The 25,257-nt window shown below is 33.2% G+C and overlaps 1 protein-coding gene across 1 annotated transcript in view; it reads left to right on the top strand.

Moving 5' to 3' along the window:
* The first annotated feature begins 11,624 nt into the window (after positions 1–11,624).
* Positions 11,625–25,257, top strand: part of LOC133323434 (ATP-dependent Clp protease proteolytic subunit) — a 55,492-nt gene continuing 41,859 nt past the window's right edge. Inside the window, exon 1 of the mRNA XM_061532359.1 lies at positions 11,625–11,681. Coding sequence (XP_061388343.1) covers positions 11,625–11,681 — 57 coding nt within the window. The remainder of the gene's footprint in view (positions 11,682–25,257) is intronic.

Here is a 25,257-nt window from a genome sequence, read left to right as displayed (position 1 = left end):
CTCATAGTTTCCTGTTTAATTATCACCGCCGACAAAATGGTTTACTACGGCATTGACAAACTGCCTTGCCAGTGTTGCGCATTTTTCCCAAAACTGGGGATAATTTTTCAGAAGTGGAGACAAACATTTACGATTGGTGGCAATCAACCTTCTATATGAAAAACTTATTGTCAGCAGATTTAACAAAAGTTGATTTATATTGAAATGTCTGAAATAGCTAATTTAAAAAATAGAAGAAATAGAAAAAATAGTCATATGAGGACTTATGATTCCATTTTTTTCATTATTTTAGATCTGTACCATGGCACAATAAATAGGAAAAATTAGACAGAAGGTCGAGACAAAAACAAATGTTTTGACACATCACCATATTATTGCATCATTGTCCGTACCATGACACAATTATACAAGGTAGTCGAACGCAGTCATATGTTTCCAATTTTTTCATAAATTTGCCTTCGACAGCATTCAGATTTCAAAATTTAAATGAAAAATATCTTTCTTTGAAATGTACGTATATCATGTCCCTGCCTTTAAAAATTAAAAAAAAAAGTTTTATCAACCTAGGTTTAATATTGACAGCAATGTTCAGTTTTAGAAAATATATTTTGTTTAATTTATTGAAAATATGCCATGACATAATTATTGAAGGTAGTCTCATTTGCTAAATCGATGATGGCAACCCCAACAACCCTATACATACTTGATTTTGTCATATTCAAATAAAATTTGTATTTAAAATCATGGTATAATTATTACAAGGTAGGGCACAGCCAGAGATGAGCCGTCACAAACAGTGACGTAAATTACATACATTTTCGACGTATAATACAAAATATCAATTTCCATTAATCAATTTGGAAATTACGTACTCATATCCATGGCATAACTATACAAGGTAGTCTCTTTGAGAAATTGATAAAGGCAACCCTTCTTAATGTCGAATTCAGATATCAACTTCAAATAAAATGGAAAATAAATTCCATAACATATTACGCACATTGCCCCACATTGTTCTCAAGATTTAATAAGGAATTTTATAGGTTTTATAAGCAGGGAACTTAAAAATATTAATAAATATAAATATTTCAAAAATATTTGCCTCTGAACACAAGAATAACACCAATTTTTTTCCTGATGACATTAGCTGTGTCTGTTTACTTGATATTTGGTTGTTGTTGTAGCAGCTAGTACTGCTGTGTAGTTTCAATTTTCTTCAATCTGGTTCTGCCTCCAACTCCAAATTCAGAAAGGCTGCGACCTGTACAGGTTGAGTTCAGAGACGTGATGGTCAGTCAGAAAAAGTGACGTAAATGACATACATTTCCGACGTATAATACATACGCCTGAAACGTCGGAAACCCATGAAAACCCATTAGGTTTTTGACAAAAGAGTTTTTCCATTAGTCAATATGGAAACTACACATGCTTTAATTAAACGCATATCAAAATTCAAAAAAAAAAAAATAACTCAAATAAGCTTAGAATTTTTTGTCAGGACTATGAAGGAATAATCAGATATACGCAAAAATATATATTCATGAAAATAACTGTATCTGGCGAAAAAATTGAAATGAATGGCGTTTACTACATTTATTACATTTTATACAGGTATATGACTTTTTGACAGTCGAAAACTTAAAAATTCGTTACACGGACCATCCCTGGTTCAGAGAGAAGATGGGGTTAGGTGAGTGGGCTTGGCTGGGCAGTTGAACAGATGTTGCATGTCATGTGGTCCGTTACCACATGCCGGGCAGACATTGTCGACCTCTCCATCAATTCGTGCCCAATACGAATTGAGGCGGCTACACCATTCAGATCTCAGTTGTGCCAAGACCACTCTAGTTTGTCGAGGTCGCTGCTGCTCTTCTGCGGCTATCAAAGGCGGATGGTCCCCGAGGATGGAATTCACGCGATATTCTTGAACTGCTTCCTCAACTGCGTCCGTGTGAATACTGTTCAATCCTGCTTGATAGGCCTGTTGATCTAGAGGCTCCCTCTTGTACCTCTGGACCTCTCTCCAGATCATGGAGATCCTTCCTGACATGCCTGGGTGGTGGGTGTCTATCCATTAGGTAGCGGTTCGGATGGCTGCTCCTATAACACCCAAGCAAGTATTGCATCGACAAAATCTTGTTGTGTTGACGCACAGGAAGAATCTTCGTCTCCTCATGCAAGTGGTCTATTGGAGTCATGAGGAGACACCCTGTTTCAGACCTCAGGGCAGCATTCTGGCAGTATTGAAGATTTTTCCACTGCGTTGCACTGACGTTAGCGGACCACACTGGCGCCGCATAGTTTACCACAGACCGGCCTATTGCTTTATAAGTCGTTAACAAGGTTTCCTTGTCAGCTCCCCAAGTGCTGCCGGCTAGCGACTTGAGAACCTTGTTTCTGCTCCTGACTTTATCGCAAATAGATGTGGCATGCGCGGACGACATGTATAGGCTATCGAATGTGACCCCTAGAACCTTGGGGTAATTAGTGGTCGGAATTGTGGACCCTTCGTGGTAAACAGTGTGGCCGTTGACTTAGTGGCGGATATTTTCATATTCCTCGACCGGAAAAAAATCAGCGATATCCACGAGATAGTGGTTCAGCCTCTCGCAAATGTCATCAATTTTAGGTCCTGACGCCATAATCGTGCAATCATCCGCATAAGTCACGATATTTATGCCGTCCGGTGGGCGTGGAATTCCAGAGAGGTAGAGGTTAAACAGTTCCGGAGATATCACCCCTCCTTGGGGAACTCCCTGTTTAACTCTACGGGCCTTGAGAGAGCAAGTTTGACATTCAACAACAATAAACTTACTGGAGTTTCATGGTACAATTATAAAAGGTAACAGCAAATCCCAGCTGATTTGATTCCAACGTAATACTAGTGTCAATATGAATTTGACAAATTATGTTTTTAAAAATCACCCAACAGGAACGCATACAATTTGAAATTGTTCTTTATTAATGTGCTCCCGGATTCAATTTACTCAATCTGCCTGCTGGGAAAGTTTGAGGAAGCAAATCTTTCTTGAAGGAATAACTCGCTATTCCCAGCATTGTCATATGTGTTACCCATATATATGGCAATGGCTCAATTAAAGAAAAGATGTGAAAGCGATAGAAATATAAATTTGATAGATTTTCATTCATGTTTTTCAATTTTTATTTTGAGGATTCGAAAATATTTCATTTTCAAAATAAAAATAATTTGATGATAATTTGTTTGTTTGTTTACATTTTTCTGTCAAATGAGTTGACACTAGTAGAACTTACAACAACAAATTTCCATGTGGTTGTTGTATCGTTTTTTGTACAACAACACTTGCTGTTACCTTTTATTATTATAACATGCTGGAGTTTATGAAAGAATTTTATACAGTAAGATTTTGCAAACTCAGCCAATATTGGATTTGCTGTTTTCTGAACAACCACAAACATTTTTCAAAAGTTTTTTTTTAATTTGCAAAGTTCAAATTGATGCAATACAAATAATTGTGTTCGTCCTTTGTTTGTTTATTTTGGCGCAAACAAAATGTTTTCTTGAATCAGCTGTTTATTTGCTGAATCTTGCTAAATGTTGACTGTTTACTTTTCTGAGTATTATCGCAAAAGTAAGTAAATACTGCTTTCTCTATAAACTAGAACTTACCATGGTATAATTATTACAAGGTGGGGCACAGCTACCAACTGATTACAATTTTTTCTCAAGGTGGCTTGTTCCATCAAATCAAAATACATATTTTGTGTATGTGTGTGTATTGTTTTGAATACTATGTCAAATAAATTCAAAATAAATTGAAATATATTCAAATTTAATTGAAATGAAAATTATGTTTTAACACGTTCGTCTTTAAGTAATTACTTTGTTATGGATGAAACAAACATTTGATGGTATTTCCTATTGGATTTTTATTTTTGGCAGAAGAAGCCACACGTGCATAGTTGATTTTTTTTTTATTATTCACCTCAAGCTGCGCTACCTTGTATTATTGCACCATGGAACTTACTAATTAAATCTTTTATGTCCAATATATGGAATATTGTCCAATATATGGAATATTGTCCAATATATGGAATATTGGTAAACAAGAACAAACTTAACACTCGCAAAGCGATACTTTGAATCCACAATAAATGTAGATTTTAAATTATATCATTAATGTTCTGACGGGCATTCGCATAACGTAGTTCGCTCTCAGAATTACGTACATGAATTAACTCGTTCATACAACACTATTCTTAATTCATGTCATCAGAGTTTTTTTTTTTTTATTTCAAACTGTTTGTTTCTTGTTTCACACCAAAATTATAACATATTGAATCCCATATAGATCTAAATAGAAAAAACAATTCTCGTTTTCCTGACTATAGTGTGAACCCATATCTACTTACTTTTAATTCATGTTTTCCATTTTTTCTGAAGATATTTGGTCTGTTCCCGTATTGCAAGAATCTACGAGTTTTTACTATTTTTTCCGATATCATAAAGGAAAAAAGTGTTATGGTAGTAAAAAATAGTAGATTCTTGCAGTATTTGTCTGTTCCAGTACTTTTTTAACAGTAAATTTAGTAAAACATTTCAAAATTGCACTCAGAGTACAAAATAATTTGAAAAGATCGGGAACGCAAATCTAAATATGCCAAAATTATATGGTAACACTTCAAAATCAACATAACAGCCAATCAGAAGTAGGTATTCCTGTTTACCATTTTTACTCGGCCAAATTTCTTGAGTAAAAAGTTTACAAAGAGAACGCCATTTTGTTTTGTGCTCTCTTTTAAATTTGATTCAATGTTTTACCAGTTTTGTGGGTTGAGGTACGGTTTTCGAGTAAAAAGTTGCAAAACAAATATAATGAGTAATTCTTTTAGGTTCTGGAACGGAACTTATCTCAATTCAAATGTCACATATAGAAAATTGAAGAATTTTTGTTTGGGTTTCCCCAAATTTTATAGCGTTTGGAATTTTTATAAAAAATGTTACGCAAAACTCCGCAAATTGCCAATCCAACCGACGTCCAAAAAACGAAGCGGAAATGTTCTACCCCAGAGTTATTTAGAATTGCCGCCACTGTCAGGGTTGTATTGAAGTCGATTAGCAAAGAAATGAGCTAATCGAAAATACAACCCTGCGATATGTTTAAGGACTGGATAGAAAAGAAAATTGGTAAATGTAAGGGAAATTAGGAAAAACCTGGTAAAGAGGGAAAATTTGGCGTCCTTGCAGGCAGTATAAAAGGCCCAAAAAAGAAAAAAAATGCTCCTTCATTTCCCCAGTGGTGCACTCAAAAAACAGTCAACAGTTTTCTTAAACTCTTTTCAACAATTAAAACAAACGTTTTTTTTAATAAACGGAATTTATTAAAGGCTTAAATTCACATATATATATATATATATATATATGTCGTGGGCGTTAAAAATGTGAAGTCTTTGTGTGGTGTGTAATTCTGTAGAATTATGAGTGGTTTGTGCTTTGTTTTCTATTTTTGTAGATATCGCCCCACAGCCAATTTAGGCCAGGAAAACAGCCAGCATAAAAACGCCAACTACCACCGCCAAGAAAGTCTCGGATTCTGCGTTCCCCCGATGGAAATGTGCTGAAGGCTCCTGAAAGAGGTTAAACAAATGTTGTAATATATTGGTTAATAGTACGTTTACATTGTACAGGGATTTAGCTAACCCAGTGGGTTTCAATTACCAATTCCATTGTCTATCTGTCAAATAAATCCTCATAAAGTAGGTTAACCCTGCCAAAAATTCTAATGAATAATGTTAATACTTACTATTGCCTGAAGAAAACACCAATGCGCCACTCAATGAAAACTAAAAAAGAACAAAATTGAGTTAATTAAAATATAAATTAAAAAGGCACACAAATAATATATATATCAAAAACAAACAAAAAAAAAACAAGTCCATTTAAAAATAAAAAAATAAATTAAATAGTAGTTTAATAGTATATATATTATAACATAGTTTAAGTTGTATTGTCTAAATGTTTTAAATAATTTTGTAAGGAACATTAATTACTTTTCTTTCATATATATTTGAGTGTAGGGTTCTCCCAAATTACGTTGAAACTATTTATTGTTTGTGGACGGATAATAATGTCCCAAACCACCAAAAAGAGCTCATTTAGGCAGGTATTAATTATGTTTCTTAAAATGGCCTAAATTGGCATTAATTTTGAGGCAACAAAAGGGTAAGCCAAGTAAATTACTCGCGAATTTAAGAAAATTTATAGTTAATGTTTAAAGTTTTTTAGTAGAATATGGATGTAGGGTTTAAAATACAAAGGATTAGCCAAAAGTCATTAAAATGGTCAAAAACTCATTAAAGTATCAAATTACAGTAAACAAATCGTCCGTCCGTCAGTGTTGTGTGAACACGTGCGATTTTGTTTACAAATAGTGTGTGTGTGTGATCCTCCGTTCTGAGTATGGTAAAGTATATGTGTGTGTCTCCGTTCGCAAACTGTGTTGATCGACGTGTGTGGGCGCGCTCTTGACCTTGAGTATGGCAATGTGTGTGCGTGTGTGTGTCCGTTCGGTTTAAGAATATTAGGTATGGCAAACTATGTGGGCATGCGCGGAGCTTACCGAAATGTTTACAAGGGAAGGGGGAACAGATATGTGGAACAAACTATAGGGAATAACAACAACAACATGGTCAGCGATAGAAATGGTCAGAGGCATGAAGAGACAGACGCAGTTATGTTTATTTCTGATCATATCAATACCAATGTGTTTATGTAAAATCGAGCATTGTTGAGTGTTAGGCATGCGTGGAAAGGGTGGCAAATATGTGGCAAGGGGAGAGGGGGGACAAATATGGAAACAAACTATAAACAGCATAATGAATTTCGCAATGTTATGCAACTATGATTAGGAGTGAAAAGGCAGGAAAAAATATGTTTTTACGAAATGTTTGGATCCAAGAGGAAACTGGGGGAGAAGGAATATGTACGCCCTAGCTTTGAGTTTGATGTTTATTTCTGATTATATTAATACCAATGTGTTTATGTTAAATCGAGCATTGTTGAGTGTTGGGCATGCGCGGAGCTTACCGAAATGTTTACAAGGGGAAGGGGGACAAATATGGGAAACAAACTATAGGGACTATTGAGAATATCAACAAACATTGGACAGAAATATGATAAACAGCATAATGAATTTCGCAATCTTATGCAACTATGATTAGGAGTAAAAAGGGGAAAGACAGGAACAAATATGTGTTTACGAAATGTTTGGCTACAAGAGGAAAAGGCGGAGGGGGGATATCTTCTTGCATTCTGGGATACTTTTAATAAACGAACGTAATAATACATGATATTGTCAATACGAGGTATAATTATAATATAAAAGGAATCTATATTCCACTTTCAGTTGAGAGTTCATATCGTAAACTATTCATATCACAACCAGTTGAGTAAAAAGTGATTTTTTACAGTGTAGAAGTGATTTTCAATACTTTCTGCCATGGTATAATAATAAAAGGTAACAGCAAGTGTTGTTGTACAAAAAACGATACAACAACCACATGGAAATTTGTTGTTGTAAGTTCTACTAGTGTCAACTCATTTGACAGAAAAATGTAAACAAACAAACAAATTATCATCAAATAATTTTTATTTTTAAATGGAATATTTTCGAATCCTCAAAATAAAAATTGAAAAACATGAATGAAAATCTATCAAACTTATATTTCTATCGCTTCCACATCTTTCCTTTAATTGAGCCATTGCCATATATATGTGTAACACATATGACAATGCTGGGAATAGCGAGTTATTCCTTCAAGAAAGATTTGCTTCCTCAAACTTTCCCAGCAGGCAGATTGAGTAAATTGAATCCGGGAGCACATTAATAAAGAACAATTTCAAATTGTATGCGTTCCCAATTTTCCTGTTGGGTGATTTTTAAAAACATAATTTGCCAAATTCATATTGACACTAGTATTACGTTGGAATCAAATCAGCTGGGATTTGCTGTTACCTTTTATAATTGTACCATGACTTTCTGCAAAACCAAAAAGAGACTCAGAGTGAATTAGATGGAAAGACCAAGTAGAAAACAACATCTTGGAACGTGGTCTTCCAAATTGGTGGGCTTGCGCACAAGACCGAAGCGCTTGGAAATCTTTTTTTAAGCTCGGCTTATGGAACAACCGTTCTGTAACAAGCCAGCTAAAGGCAAGGCAAAATGAAACTGTGAATCAACAACCTTCAGGAACATGGCAGAGACACAAACAGATACAACAATCAAACCAACAACAAAATAAAATTGAAGGCATGAAACAAGGAACGACTTCTGGTGTAAATAGCGATATGATGCTAGTAAGGAGTGGATTCAATAATAGAATCCAAACCTTTCAATATAAAATAACAGAAGATACAATAGAAGTTGATTTAATATTTCAGGGGGCAAAAGCATCCCTTATTAATCAACTTCAAGAAGCACTAAATCGTCATTACAGAATCAAATTTAATTTAGAGTTGGGTGGAGAATATGTTAAACCTTGTAACGAGAACATAATAATTAAAAAAAATATACCACAACTCAAAAATGATGGAACTTGAAAGAGCTGATAACATTGACAATATATTAAATGATCATTTTGATTACATAAAAACGAAGATGTCCGAGTTCCAAGAACGGGATTCCGGTTAGGCTCTGTTAAAGGTTTTCAGTTTGAAAATCAACATTAACAAGCATTCACCCATAAGAGGTTCCCAATATATACCCACACCTAAAGAACTAAAAAATAAAAGAGCCTGTATCAATATTTATAATGGAGACATTTACTGTTTCAAATATTGTTTGATAGCGGCATTGGAAACTTCACAACCATTAAATCCGTCAAATGTTCTTACGTTGCAAAATGGTTTAACACTAAACTTTGAAGGAATAGAATTTCCGAAGGAACTAAAGTATATAAAATTGTTTGAAGAAAAAAATCCTAACATTAGTGTAAACGTTTTTGGTTATGAGTATTCTTCAAAATCAGTCGTTGGACCTTATTGTATTACGAAACAAGAAAAGGACATACATGTTAACTTGCTGCTATTAGAAAACGATGGAAAATCTCACTACATTCTAATCAAATCTTTATCTAGGTGAGTTTTACATTTAAATAAAAAAAATTTAAATATACTAATTACTTTTTTTATTTTAGGTTGGTAAATAATCAGTTAACGAATTGCAGAAGGCGTTTACACATTTACAATCAGTGTTTATATTACACCAGCAAATATGATTTTATGGAGCGGCATCGGGATTTGTGTAGTAAAGTTATTGCAAAAATGCCCGAAGAAGGTAAATCAACGTTGTCATTCATGGTACAATTATAAAAGGTAACAGCAAATCCCAGCTGATTTGATTCCAACGTAATACTAGTGTCAATATGAATTTGACAAATTATGTTTTTAAAAATCACCCAACAGGAAAATTGGGAACGCATACAATTTGAAATTGTTCTTTATTAAATGTGCTCCCGTATTCAATTTACTCAATCTGCCTGCTGGGAAAGTTTTAGGAAGCAAATCGTTCTTCAAGGAATAACTCGCTATTCCCAGCATTTTCATATGTGTTATACATATATGTGGCAATGGCACAATTAAAGGAAAGATGTGGACGCGATAGAAATATAAATTTGGAAGATTTTCATTCATGTTTTTCAATTTTTATTTTGAGGATTCGAAAATATTTCATTTTCAAAATAAAAATAATTTGATGATAATTTGTTTGTTTACATTTTTCTGTCAAATGAGTTGACACTAGTAGAACTTACAACAACAAATTTCCATGTGGTTGTTGTATCGTTTTTTGTACAACAACACTTGCTGTTACCTACTATTATTATACCATGGTTGTGATTTAAGAACTTTCATAAACAAATGAATGTTCCATTTGTTATATATGCTGATATTGAGTGTGTTTTAATAAAGAAAGATAATTTAGATATGGTAATGAATAAGCATTTATCTTGTGCCTTTAGTTTTAATGTAAAATTTAATTTTGATAGTAACTTAGATGAATTATTTATATATACAGGTAGGGATGCAGCAGAAAAATTTGTTGAAATGTTAAATTCTAAGTGTAGGGAAATTTTTAATACGTATTTGAGTGTTAAAAAACCAATGACGCTATTAACGCCATCTCAAATTTTTGAATTTGAAAATGCAAAAATTTGTCATTTTTGCGACAAAGAATTGGGTAGTGATAAGGTTTATGATCATTGTCATATAACAGGTCGGTATAGGGGAGCTGCACACAAAGAGTGCAATATAAATTATACAGTTCCAACATTCATTCCAATTTTATTCCACAATTTTTCTGGATACGATTGCCATCTTTTTATAAAAGAAATAATTAAATAAATCCCTAGTAAGAAAATTAACATAATTCCACAAAATAAAGAATTATATATTTCAGTATCACATGTTGTTGATATGGGTAATGGTATGGAACTTGAATACAGGTTTTTAGATCCTTTCAGATTCATGGCGGCAAGTTTAGAAACCTTAGCCAACAATTTGGAAGATGCGGATTTGAAATCAGTTAGAGCACATTTCCCCATTGATAATCAATTCAATTAATGAGGCGGAAAGGAATATTTTGCTATGAATATTTAGACAGTTTTGATAAACTAAATGATACAATTCTTCCACCCATTGAAAAATTTTATAGTAATTTATATAATACCAGTTGTAGTATAGATGATTATGAGCATGCAAAACGTGTGTGGGAGACATTTAATTGTCAGTCATTAAAAGACTATATAAAGCTATATTTGAAGACAGATGTGCTCCTATTAACAGATGTATTTGAAATTTTTAGAAAATCTTGTATAAGGGTTCATAAACTTGATCCATGTTAGTACTATACTGCACCAGGATTGTCTTTTGATGCGATGCTGCGTTTTACAAAAATAACACTTGATCTTCTAAGGATTTGAATATGTTCAATGTTATTAAAATAGGTATCAGGGGAGGATTAGTTCAATGTATCAAAAGATTAGCTAAAGCAAATAACAAGTATATGAAGGACTATGATAAAAATTCACCATCACACTATTTATTATATTTAGATGCCAATAATTTGTATGGTTGGGCAATGAAACAGTATCTTCCAGAAGGAGATTTTAAATGGTTGCAACCTGAAGAGGCAATAACAGATGTTGAAGAAATTTTTAAATTCATGCATAATTCTACCATTAGATACATATACGTAGTAGACCTTGAGTATCCGGAAGAATTGCATGATCTACACAATTATTTACCCTTTTGTGCAGAAAATAAAAAGGTTGGGGATTCAAAATATGAGAAGCTTATTGCTGATTTTAGCCCAAAGAAAAACTATGCAATACATTACATGGTTTTAAAACAGTGTTTGGAAAATGGGCTAAAATTGGCAAAAGTTCATTTTGTTTCATTTATTTTAGATATAGAAACGGACGATGTGTACGAAGATATAAAATCTGATATTGATTTACAATTTGATACGTCCGATTATCCAGAAGACAACATATATAAAATTCCGAGAAAAAATAAGAAAATAATTGGAATGATGAAGGATGAGAACTGTGTGAAAATTATGACAATGTTTATTGGATTAGGACCAAAAATGCATTCCTTCCAGGTTGAAGATGGTGAAGAAGTGAATAAAGCAAAGGGCGTTAAAGTGTGTTATTTCAAAATACTCTATAAATGACTATAAAGAATTCTTACTAAATGAAAAAATAAGTAGGAATGTTATGATTAATTTTAGATCTAAGATGCATCAATTATATACAAATAAAATGTTTAAGATAGTTTTAAGTTGTAAAGACACTAAAAGAAAAATCAAAGCTGATAAAATAAATACTTATGCGTGGGGGCATAAGAATATTGAAAATGAATATTTGAATAGTATAAACTTTGATTTTTCTATACCATTGGATATGGAATTAGATTTATCTAGTAGTAGTATTAATGATGATGAGCTAGATAGGTATTTAAATATTGATGAAGACTATTTGAATAATATAAACTTTATTTTTTCATTCCAATGGATGTACATTTACCATCTATAGACAATGATGAATTGAATGTTTATTTGAATTAAGTTTCCATTGTAAATAAACAAAATATAATGTAAATAAAAATAAACCAATGTAAATTATTTTATTGTAAAAAAATGTGTTTTATTTCATTTAAATAAATTCAAAAATCAAAAATAAACCAATGTAAATTATTTTATTGTAAAAAATGTGTTTTATTTCATTTAAATAAATTCAAAAATCTGATATTGATTTACAATTTGATATGTCCGATTATCCAGAAGACAACATATATAAAATTCCGAGAAAAAATAAGAAAATAATTGGAATGATGAAGGATGAGAACTGTGGGAAAATTATGACTATGTTTATTGGATTAGGACCCAAAATGCATTCCTTCCAGGTTGAAGATGGCGAAGAAGTGAAGAAAGCAAAGGGCGTTAAAAAGTGTGTTATTTCAAAATACTCTATAAATGACTATAAAGAATGCTTACTAAATGAAAAAATAAGTAGGGATGTTATGATTAATTTTAGATCTAAGGTGCATCAAGTATATACAAATAAAATGTTTAAGATAGTTTTAAGTTGTTAAGACACTAAAAGAAAAATCAAAGCTGATAAAATAAATACTTATGCGTGGGGGCATAAGAATATTGAAAATGAATATTTGAATAGTATAAACTTTGATTTTTCTATACCATTGGATATGGAATTAGATTTATCTAGTAGTATTAATGATGATGAGCTAGATAGGTATTTAAATATTGATGAAGACTATTTGAATAATATAAACTTTATCTTTTTCATTCCAATGGATGTACATTTACCATCTATAGACAATGATGAATTGAATGTTTATTTGAATTAAGTTTCCATTGTAAATAAACAATATATAATGTAAATAAAAAATAAACCAATGTAAATTATTTTATTGTAAAAAAATGTGTTTTATTTCATTTAAATAAATTCAAAAATCTGATATTGATTTACAATTTGATACGTCCGATTATTCCGAGAAAAAATAAGAAAATAATTGGAATGATGAAGGATGAGAACTGTGGGAAAATTATGACAATGTTTATTGGATTAGGACCCAAAATGCATTCCTTCCAGGTTAAAGATGGCGAAGAAGTGAAGAAAGCTAAGGGCGTTAAAAAGTGTGTTATTTCAAAATACTCTATAGATGACTATAAAGAATGCTTACTAAATGAAAAAATAAGTAGGGATGTTATGATTAATTTTAGATCTAAGGTGCATCAAGTATATACAAATAAAATGTTTAAGATAGTTTTAAGTTGTAAAGACACTAAAAGAAAAATCAAAGCTGATAAAATAAATACTTATGCGTGGGGGCATAAGAATATTGAAAATGAATATTTGAATAGTATAAACTTTGATTTTTTTATACCATGGGATATGGAATTAGATTTATCTAGTAGTATTAATGATGATGAGCTAGATAGGTATTTAAATATTGATGAAGACTATTTGAATAATATAAACTTTAACTTTTTCATTCCAATGGATGTACATTTACCATCTATAGACAATGATGAATTGAATGTTTATTTGAATTAAGTTTCCATTGTAAATAAACAATATATAATGTAAATAAAAAATAAACCAATGTAAATTATTTCATTGTAAAAAAATGTGTTTTATTTCATTTAAATAAATTCAATGTTTAATATAATGTGTAAGTATAAATATCTTATACTACTTTTCTAACAATTCCAGTCAAAGGTATGTATTCCACCAGGCGATCGTGGATTATTAGACAATATGCTGAAGTGTTTTGAGGTATTGGTGTGTTGGTTTCAAATTGTATTTTCAAATCAATCGGTCCATTCTTCACGGCTTCATTTTGATTGCTTATATCAATGACGGCGATTGGATTACCCTTAAAACTTATGTAGGAAAGAAGTGGTTGTGGTTCTCTCATATAATATGTTTCTTGAAACTTGGCATACATATCGTAGAGTACCGCATAACGATTTTCTCCAAACTTAAGGTTTAGATCATCGTAGGGATACGTTTCAGAATTCAAATGTACTTTAATGTTTTGAGGATCACAATGCAACCATTTGTTATATTTTTCAAATACAAAAGCTACATATCGTGTCCTTTCATGATTTGCAGACAATTTGACATTCCAGCTATGTTGTCTTCCGCGAACAAATGTGGGGTTAAAATAGCAATCCCAACTACGAAATGTTATTGGCAATGTCCTTCCATCCTTTATCATTATTTTTAAATGATTGAATATAGGGCACATAGCTATGATAGTCTCTCTTTACAATATTCTCATCTGAGAATGGACGTTCATTAATATTTAGAATTTCCGACATTTGGCTTTACCTTTAATTTGAGTAGTTTTAAAAATTCTTTACTTTTTTTAGTTAGTTGAGGTCCTGTCGGTCTAACAAACTGTTGTGAAAATTTTTTTGGAATTTGTTTATATTTGTATTTATTATAAATAAGCATTATTTCCTTGATTTAATATGAATTCGAAGTGTGATTTCCTCTCCTCGAAAATTTATTAGGCGACCTTCTTGATTTAATATCTGTACTTCAATACAACTTATTTCTTTGACGTTTACAGGCAAATAAATGAGATTCAACATGTAATTGTCACCTTTCATATTTCTTTCACCTTTGCTATCATTGACCATATCTTCGTCATTGATAATAATGTGGCGGATACCATCCTTTAAATATTTCTTTTCTGATATCTTTGTTACTCTCACTAAAAATATATCTGCGGCTGCATCTTCCTCCAGCATACGATATGCTTTCTTTGTTGTTGATTCCATTTTATTCCAAGTCAGGTTTAGTTAAAACTGAATAACTTCTTCAAGTCTAACTCCGCTTTTAAACATTTCAGAACAATTTACATTGACAGTGGATTATATCTCAAATCTTCTTGTAATAATTGAAATTGAAGAAAGAAAAATAATATTTTCATGTAGTTGTGGAACACTGTTCGCACTCAATCAATATATTCGTTGCATACAAATCATTGAAACTGTCCTCTATATTCCTCTCCCCCTTTTCCTCTTGTAGCCAAACATTTCGTAAACACATATTTGTTCCTGTCTTTCCCCTTTTTACCCCTAATCATAGTTGCATAAGATTGCGAAATTCATTATGCGGTTTATCATATTTCTGTCCAATGGTTCTTATCAACAAGTGTTCGCCTCTTAATTTTTGGCGCCCATCAGTCTTTAAAATCATACAAAACCATGCGCCTGTCTCCTAATACCTCTGACCATTTGTACCGATACAATTGATGCATGTATGTTGTTGTTGTTTGTTGATATTCTCAATAGTCCCTATAGTTTGTTTCCCATATTTGTCCCCCATTCCCCTTGCCACATATTTACCACCCTTTCCACGCATGCCCAACACTCAACAATGCTCGATTTAACATAAACACACTGGTATTAATATAATCAGAAATAAACATCAAACTCAAAGCTAGGGCGTACATATTCCTTCTCCCCCAGTTTCCTCTTGGATCCAAACATTTCGTAAAAACATATTTTTTCCTGCCTTTTCACTCCTAATCATAGTTGCATAACATTGCGAAATTCATTATGCTGTTTATAGTTTGTTTCCATATTTGTCCCCCCTCTCCCCTTGCCACATATTTGCCACCCTTTCCACGCATGCCTAACACTCAACAATGCTCGATTTTACATAAACACATTGGTATTGATATGATCAGAAATAAACATAACTGCGTCTGTCTCTTCATGCCTCTGACCATTTCTATCGCTGACCATGTTGTTGTTGTTATTCCCTATAGTTTGTTCCACATATCTGTTCCCCCTTCCCTTGTAAACATTTCGGTAAGCTCCGCGCATGCCCACATAGTTTGCCATACCTAATATTCTTAAACCGAACGGACACACACACACGCACTCAAATTGCCATACTCAAGATCAAGAGCGCGCCCACACACGTCGATCAACACAGTTTGCGAACGGAGACACACACATACTTTACCATACTCAGAACGGAGGATCACACACACATACATAAATTGCCATACTCAGAACGGAGGATCACAAACACACACACTATTTGTAAACACGTGTTCACACATTCACGGACGGACAGACGATTTGTTTACTGTAATTTAGTACTTTAATGAGTTTTTGACCATTTTAATGACTTTTGGCTAATCCTTTGTATTTTAAACCCTACATCCATATTCTACTTTTTTTTCTATTATTAAGGAAAATGACATGTTCAATAAATTGTTTTTATGTTAGAGTGTAAATTTTAAAAATGTTGTGTTAATTTCTTTTGTCTTGTGTTGATCCAAATTTCCTTTTGTGTGTTCATTCCCTAGGGTTCATGGCGGCAGGGTTAAAAATCGCCCCTGAATAAAAAACGCTCCCTCCTGAGCTAGTGTGGGAAGCCACCATAACACCGCATTAGGCCGAATGTTTCTCGTTTTGTACTTTAATTAGACCCAAAGGAAATTAAATGCATACTGCATTATGTAGATTACAAAATTTACATCCTTCTGCTTATATAAAAACTAAAAAATTTTTCACTTTTTATTCATCATTTTCAATTTTACTGAAAAAGTTTGAAAATTTTATAAATATTTTCATGATGTCAAAATAAATTTATTTTCGATAAATTCTCTCAATTTTTTAGGGATGGGACAAAATTATTAGTAATTCAGAAAGTGATTTGAATTGAACAATGTACAAAAGTCGGTGTTCGCTCAGAATTTTTGTATGGGGAACTAATAGTGTTTTTACACTATTAGAAACTAAATTATCGTGCCGCAGGGTTTATTTTAAATCATGATCGAAATCATGATAATACTGAGATGCAACTCTCTCATAATGTACCAAAATTTGCAACTGTTTTTCATGCCGTTTATTTTTAAATTTAACGGTTGACAAATACCGAAATGAAAGATCAACGGAAAATAAAAACTATTTATAGAATTTTTGTGTTTTTTTACTTTCCAAACAATCACAATTATTGTAAAAACATTTCCATTTCGTTAATCGAGTCGATTTAAAATCGTATATGTAAATGTACTTTAAGCTGGTATTTGTTTACATATAAGCAAACATATATACTCAAACACTCAAACTTCTTTACAAAAAGAAAAACATTTTACTACGAATTTTATAATAAAAAATAAGATTTTAACTAAAATTTTCATTGAAATTTGATATTTTATTTTGATTTCCCCAAATACGTATTTTCGAGTTTCTTTTGAATGGAAATCATCCGAAAGAAACAAAATCATTTCAGACCTTCAGGTTCTCATATCGGTTAACTCCATAAAACGAAAAGTTGAGAAATACGAAGATGTATGTTGTTTTTAAAATGCCTTTAATAAAATGAATTCAACAATATAATGTAGAATGCATAATGGTGACAATTTATATTAGTCAGAAAAGTTATTTTAAGTATAAAAAGTTGTGACTATACCAAGAACTTTGATACTTAAATTTTATGTTTTTCAAGAAGTGAGTTAATTTACATAAGTGCACCGAGCGACTCATTTAATGCCCGCCCAACCTTGACCCTTTGATCCTCATTATTCGTCTCTCTCTTAAGAGAACCCCCCATTCTCGATTTTAATTTTTCGAGATTTTCAATGGGCTGGTAGATCAAAACCAATGCTTGTTTTTAGGTTTGTAACTTTGCACATATATAATTGAAGATTTAAAATAGAAGAAAAATAATTTACAAAAATTTTTTGTTATTGTTTTGTTGTTGTTTTTTGTAATTAAAGAAAAGTCCTTATTTTTGATGGCGGGCATGATAACTCCTCACTGGAACATCGGAATCCGAAAATTCCAACGGTGTTAGAAAGAGTACATGTCTGGCAAAATGGTGGACCTTTGAAAAAATATTTTTGGAAAATCGCCGATTTTTTACCAAAACCCAAGTTAAAAAATAAGGAAGATCTTCACCGTTTGGCTTTATCCTAGTTCATACGATAACTATACACTCACAGAGAAACGTGTAAAAATTTGAAAGTGATTGGGTTATTAGTTTTTGAGTTATCGTGCCCGCCATTCCCAAAAAATGTTTAGAGAAAAACGCGTTTAAAGTTTGAGAAGCCCTTCAGCCGTCACTTGATGCTAACACAATAAATCGGCTATATCTTCAAGAGTTCTTGAGATTTTCATTTGAAATTTTGTAGGGACATTCTTTAATTAGTGTAGATTTGAATTATATCAACAAAATTTTTGACCCCGAGAATGGGGGGGGTCCCCTTAAAAGGGGCCCTATTTCCACATACACTTACCATCATCCTATTCTCCTCCCTTACAAAGAACATTTAGCAATTCATATTATTTTATAAAACGTACACATTAAAACAGTTAATTGTATTAATTGTTGGTTAACTTAAACCTAACACAAAATAATCTAGTCAGAATTATAAATCTTTAACTACCGGACGATAACTAAAATCGTTACTTTATACCTCACCTAAAAAAACTTTCTTAGCAGGTTTTCGGGGACATTACATTCGTATTGGAAATTTAGGGTAACCCCATACTCTTCGTACATTTCCTGCCGTTAAAAATCTTCTCATTTATATTCTTAAATACTACCTAATAACTAAATTATTATTACACTACTAATTAAATATAATTAAAATTGTTGTTTTTTGTTTTGTTCGGGCATTGGCGAGGAAAAGTCAACGATTGTTTTTTTTTTTTTGTTGCTTGCTGATTTTTCGCTCATCAGAAATTATAATTTAAAAGTTGAATTTGTATATGCGAATCATTATTTTCTTAATATCTAGGTAATAAATCTACTAATCTACGGATTAAAATTGATACAAATAATACAGTAAATTAGTTTCACAACACAAATTACACATACGGGAGGCAATAAGATGTATTTTCAGTCGTATGTGGATTAATTCAAACATTTTCATAGGTGTCCTAGTGGGTTGTTATGACGTATGTACTGACTAGACTTACATTACATTTACATTTTATTAAAAAGGTAACACCACGGCATTTTTTTCAATAAAGACGAAAAAAGATCTCTTGTTCAGAAAATAGTACAATCCATATGACTACGATCACAGCAGATATTGCACTTTTCCCCTATGCCATCCTTTAGTCTATTTCAACTACTTTGTTAAAAAAACACAAACAGAAAACATAAAACACAGGTCATTAACACATTGCATTCATTGTTACAACTAACGAACAAGAGCTATGGCACTAGACCCTAACTTATGTAACATAATATCCTAATTTTATAAATCCTTAATCTAAATATTGCACAATTATCACAGATTTTATTATTTTAAATATGTGGATGCAATATCCGTTAGCACTTAGACAATCCTATATTATGTTTTTATCTATTTCATTATCTATTTCACCCTATTATTCGGTGCGTAGGTGTTATTGCACAACGTATTTTAAATAAAGCACTTACAAATTTTAGACGATAGGACAATGTTTTTAGATTGGGCGCCATACTCTTGCGTATCGCCTACTGCGGCGCTATGGTGAGGTTCCAACTAGCTCGTCGGGGCACCGCTTAAGGGGTGAATTCTTAACCATGCCTCGATCAGCCCTAGGGGACGAACAATCGAGGAATGGTACTAAAAGACAAACGCAAATAAAAATAAAACGACACACACATACAACCATAGCAAGGGAACTTGGCGATTTTGTTCCCACACTCTGCCCGCCCAACCTTGACCCATTGATCCTCATCGTTCATCATTCTTAAAAGGACCCCTATTTCCACACACACACTTACCACATCATCCTATTCTTCTCCCTCATAAATAACATTCAACAACTCATATTATTGGTCTTTTCCCGTACTGCAAGAATCTACTACTTTTTACTACGATAACGTAGGGGATGATAGATACCAAGCAACGGCTTGATTGGCTTTAACATGGCGAAGTCCAGGCTTATCTTGGTCCCTCTTTCATCTCAATTGTGGACACTGACCTCCCCGCGGTGCCACCTGGGGAGCTATTCTCATCACGCGATGAAATAGTGAGCTAATATGTGCCGCGAGTTCACCCATAAGAACTATAAAAAATGGGTTGAGGCGTCGGGATAGTTGCCCACTCTCGGAAAACCCAACCTACTATGAAATAGCGGCAGCAAAAAACATGGTAGTTAGCAGCACCAGATTCAAGCATCTCGATATACACAAGGCCATCTGGATCTCTCCTGATCAAGCAACGAGAAATCAAATTGATCATGTTGTGATAGACGGAAGGCATTCATCCAGTGTTTTAGACGTCCGATCTATCCGAGGAGCGAATATCGAGTCGGACGATTACCTTGTGGCCGCCAAGGTACGCACCCGTCTTAATGTAGCAGCAAAGGTGCGATCTAACACAACACGGAAACTCAACGTCGAAAACCTGCAAACACAACAGGTGGCCGAGGCCTACTCCGCTCAACTTACCCATCTGCTTGAAGAAAGCACTTCTTGTCCTGATAACAGTATAGAAGCACAATGGCAAGGAAATGCCCACTCCCTACAAACTGCAGCAAAAGCAACACTTGGGTACCTAAAACCACCACCAAGAAACCCATGGTACGATCAGGAGTGTCGTAATGCTACTGATGTGAAAAACGCAGCGTATAGGGCAACCCTCCAGACAGTAGCAACACGTAACGGGGTGGAGAATTATCGGGAGAAAAGGAGAGAGGAAAAACGTGTTTTCAGAACGACTGAAGCCAATGGTCAATGACATCATTGGACCATACTAATGCGGCTCCAGACCTGGCAAGTCTACCATTGACCAGATTTTAACTCTGCTCCAAATCCTGGAAAAGACCCACGAGAAACACATCGACACATACCACCTATTTGTCGACTATAAAGCCGCATTTGACAGCCCTATCCGTTCAGAGATGTTTAAAGTCATGTCTACGTTCGGCATTCCTGCAAAATTAATACAGCTATGCAGGATAACTTTAAATGGCACAAGGTCAGCAGTTAAAGTCGGAAAGTACCCATCGGAGCCCTTCAATGCCGAACGAGGATTCAGACAAAGTGACAGTTTGTCGTGTGATCTTTTTAACATCCTGCTGGAAAAGGTCATACGAGACTCAAAGGTGAACAGAAATGGCCAATCTGTACACCAAACAACACATGTTGCTCGCCTACGCCGATGACAACGATATAATGGGTCGAACATTGCGAGCGGTAACAGCCACCTTTGAACAAATTGAAAAGGAGTCTTCCAAAGTGGGTCTGGCAGTAAATGGCGAGAAGACCAAGCTGATGGTATCAACGCGCAAGACGTCCACTAGACTCGGACCAACTGTGGAACTTGAGAACTACAGCTTCGAGGTAGTTAAAGACTTTATATACCTTGGTACCGCCATAAATAAAACGAATGACATCAGTTTTAAAATTCGGACAAGGATTGTGATGGCCAACAGATGCTACTATGGTCTAAGTAAGCAGTTTAGAAACAAGGCCACCTCCCGCCAGACCAAACTCAAACTTTACAAGACGCTGATGCTATTTTGCTATTGTATGGATCAGAAGCTTGGGTACTTGCGCAAGCAGATGAGGCAGCTCTCATCTGCTTGCAGATCTTTCTCCGAAAGATCTGCGGGTCGTTCTGCGTCGACGGTGAATATCGGCGTCGAATGAACCACGAGCTCTACAATTTATACGCGGACATCGACATAGTCAGTCGTATTGAGCTGCAGCGATTACGGTGGCTAAGCCATGTTGTGCGGATGAATGAGAATGCCCCAGCTCAAAAGGCAATTAAAAATGAATGAAAATGAAATTAATGGTTGATGCTGTGGATATTGGCGACGTCTTAAATAGAAACCAAAAAGACACAAAACATTCAACCACATAAAAACACACTAACAATTCGCATTACTCACATTATTTTATTCGCACAAATGCTTAAGCAACACACACAATAAAAACAAAATTGTTTATTAAAAAAACGCAAATGTTGTTTTTGTTAATTATTTTTAATTTAAAAAATATGGATTTCTTTAGCAAAAAAAATATACTAATTAATATGGCTCCTGCCAAAACACCAAAAAACGTATGCCTCATTTTTCCCCCATTATCCCTTTTATATGCCCGCCGCCATAGTAAATTTCCCCACATTCCAAACATTTTCCCGCATTTTCTGACATTAATTGTTTTTCGCTTTGTTGCCTTATTACGCTCACTAACTAACACACTTGACTTACACATTTTTGCAACTCCGTTTACTAGCAACTTAGCTCACAGCCAAGTATAGCCGGTTCATTTTTTAATTGCCGGCAGCCACGATCAACACGTCGCACAGTGGGTTTAAGTAGCATGTTTTCTTGGATCAAATCAGGGAAGCTATGTTAGGATAATTTTTCAGTTAATACCATTAAAATAAGTTAAAAAATGTTTTGTAAGTATATTTGAGTATAATTCTATTAAAAAATGCCAAATATCAGTGTAGGTATATAGTGCATGGAGTACAATATGAGAACTTAAACATTGAATTTTATACATCTTAAAGTTTATCGTTATCATCATCATCCACAGCATCAGCAACTTCTGTTAACTGTCCAATAGGTAAAAGGGCATTTGACACAATTTCGGGTCCGTAAATAAAAAACTCGTGCAAATAAGGTCACCAAGGGAGACCAGCTGATTATCGATACCTCTCAAGTTTGCTGTCAAAATGCATTATTGTGAATTGACTTCCATTATGAAAACGTAAACAAAGTCGAAATTTTTGACATTAGACTTGAGAAAAAACAGCTGTTTTCCGATTTCGATTGCTATCTTGGTGACCTTATTTATAGGCCATGGTAGGCATATTATACAAAGGATACGTTTCAACAAAAAGTCGTCCTGTATTGTGTGCATATATTTGAAATTTTTCATTATTAATTTCATGGCCACTGGATACAGCAATAACCAACAAATTAACAACTATTTTTGTTATTTCGGTATATTTTTTAGCGTTTTGGTGCGTTTTTTGATATAATAAATAAACCCTTTCAAACATCCCTTTTACCCGATTACTTGAAACTGCACAACACAATCACTATTTGTCAAAACAAAGATTATTATTAAAATAAACAAAAACAAAATATTATTGTAACAAAGAATATCATTAAAAGAAACATAAATAACAACAATAATATACGGAAAAGAAGATCACAAATAATTAGAAAAAAGTAACATGAAAAACAACAAAACACAACAACAGCACCAGTCGCGAGATCAATGTGACTTTTAGCTAATTTGAATGCTGCAACATTTGTATTAAACAATGTATGGCTTCTAAAAGGAACAAAAAGGCAGCGTAAAATTTTGCAACACGGATTTAATATAAACTAAAAATTATGACACGAATGTGGACGAATAATAACTATTTATCCATTTAAAATATAAAAATATTATTTTGGCATTTCAATATAAATAACTACATCTAAATCACTTCCACACACAATTTGATACTCAAATGTTAACGACGTATTTGCAAAATAACCTGAACTTGATGGTTCCATTAAGAAATGTTTAACTTTAACAATACTTTTTAAAATAAATAAAATGTTCAACGTGAACGTTTCCACGTTTTTCAGCTTTTATTTTTTGTACAAAAATGTGTATGAAGTTTGACTTTGAAGTTTCACTACAAAAATAGCAGACCACTTTTGACATTTATTTTAACGATAAGTGATGTAGAATTTCATATACTGTAACTTTGTTCAAAAAATGTTAACGATACTTAAATTTAGTTTATTTAATTAATCCAAGAAAACAGGATATTCCAACCCTCTGTGCGTCGCGAATCTGCTGTCTGCAATTTTATTTTATTTCTATAATTTATTATTGAACCATGAGGCCTAGTACGCAACAGGATGAAAAAACTGGAAATACATATGTAAAGTTCATATCGTGTAAAAGCACCATAAGTAATTAATTCATATTTAATGGTCGAACTAGGGATAAGTAAATCGACTTTCGACTAATCGATTAATCGACTTTTTGTATTGAAAAGACTAAAAGTCGAAGTCGACTTTTGATCCATGGCCTATAAATAAGGTCACCAAGGGAGACCAGCTGATTATCGATACCTCTCAAGGTTGCTGTCAAAATGCATTATTGTGAATTGACTTACATTATGAAAACGTAAACAAAGTCGAAATTTTTGACATTAGACTTGAGAAAAAACAGCTGTTTTCCGATTTCGATTGCTATCTTGGTGACCTTATTAATAGATCTTGTTTTGATCTATGAGAAAATCGTAAAATCGACTTTTCAAGATCTAATTTCGATTTTCTCCATAAATACTTGTTTTTTTATCACAAAGCTCAAATTGCCCAAAAATTGCACTTTCCGGAACATTACTTTATCTGTTCACAACAATTCATATAAAAAATCAAACTTTTAATCGCTTTTGCAGAAGTCAGTAAAAGTCGAAAATCGATTTTGAGCAGTTTTGACAAAATCGAAAGATCGAAAAGTCGACTTTTTAGTCAAAGGCGAAAATCGAAAAGTCTAAAAATCGACTTTTTGGTCGGAGGCAAAAATCGAAAAGTCTAAAAGTCGACTTTTGCGTTCGACTACGTATTCCCAGGTAGAACAACGAATGAGAGAGTGAACTACGATCGTCTGTACATTACATTACATTAGAAAAAAGAACCAACAGTAAAATTTGGTACTAGGGATAAGCAAGTGGGGTTTTACACTGTTGGTGATTGGGATTGGTGTTGAGAGTTATTCTCTCTCATTGGTAAATTGAGAGTAATTTGAGTTGCGCTATTTTAAATTTTGTAACAATTATGTAACAAACTTTTTGTTCACAAAAGGTACGAATTTACATAAACGTACCAAAACAAAAAGTAGATTTTTTTATTATTCGTGAATACATTTACGCTTAAATTATAACATATATTATTTATGCAAATAACTGGTATAAATATTGACCAATATTTCTCGACAATTATGATTTATTATCATTTGATGTAAAATTTTGATTTATTATCACAAACACAAATTTCCTAAAAATTACTCATTCCAGAATGTTCTTTCTTTTTGTTGAAAACAATTCATATAACAAATAAAATTTTTAGTCAATTTTACATTTGTTGGTAAAAGTCGAAAATCGATTTTGAACAGGTTTTGACAAGATCGAATAGTCGAATTTTTAGTCAAAGCCATGACCTATAAATAAGGTCACCCAGGGAGACCAGCTGATAATCG

This window comes from Musca vetustissima, unplaced genomic scaffold, assembly GCF_032173495.1.
Source record: "Musca vetustissima isolate MV318-11 ecotype Yass unplaced genomic scaffold, APGP_CSIRO_Mvet_v1 utg17160, whole genome shotgun sequence".
Lineage (NCBI taxonomy): Eukaryota > Metazoa > Arthropoda > Insecta > Diptera > Muscidae > Musca > Musca vetustissima.
Note: the sequence above shows the minus strand (reverse complement) of the source record. Positions and strands in the feature narration are given on the sequence as shown.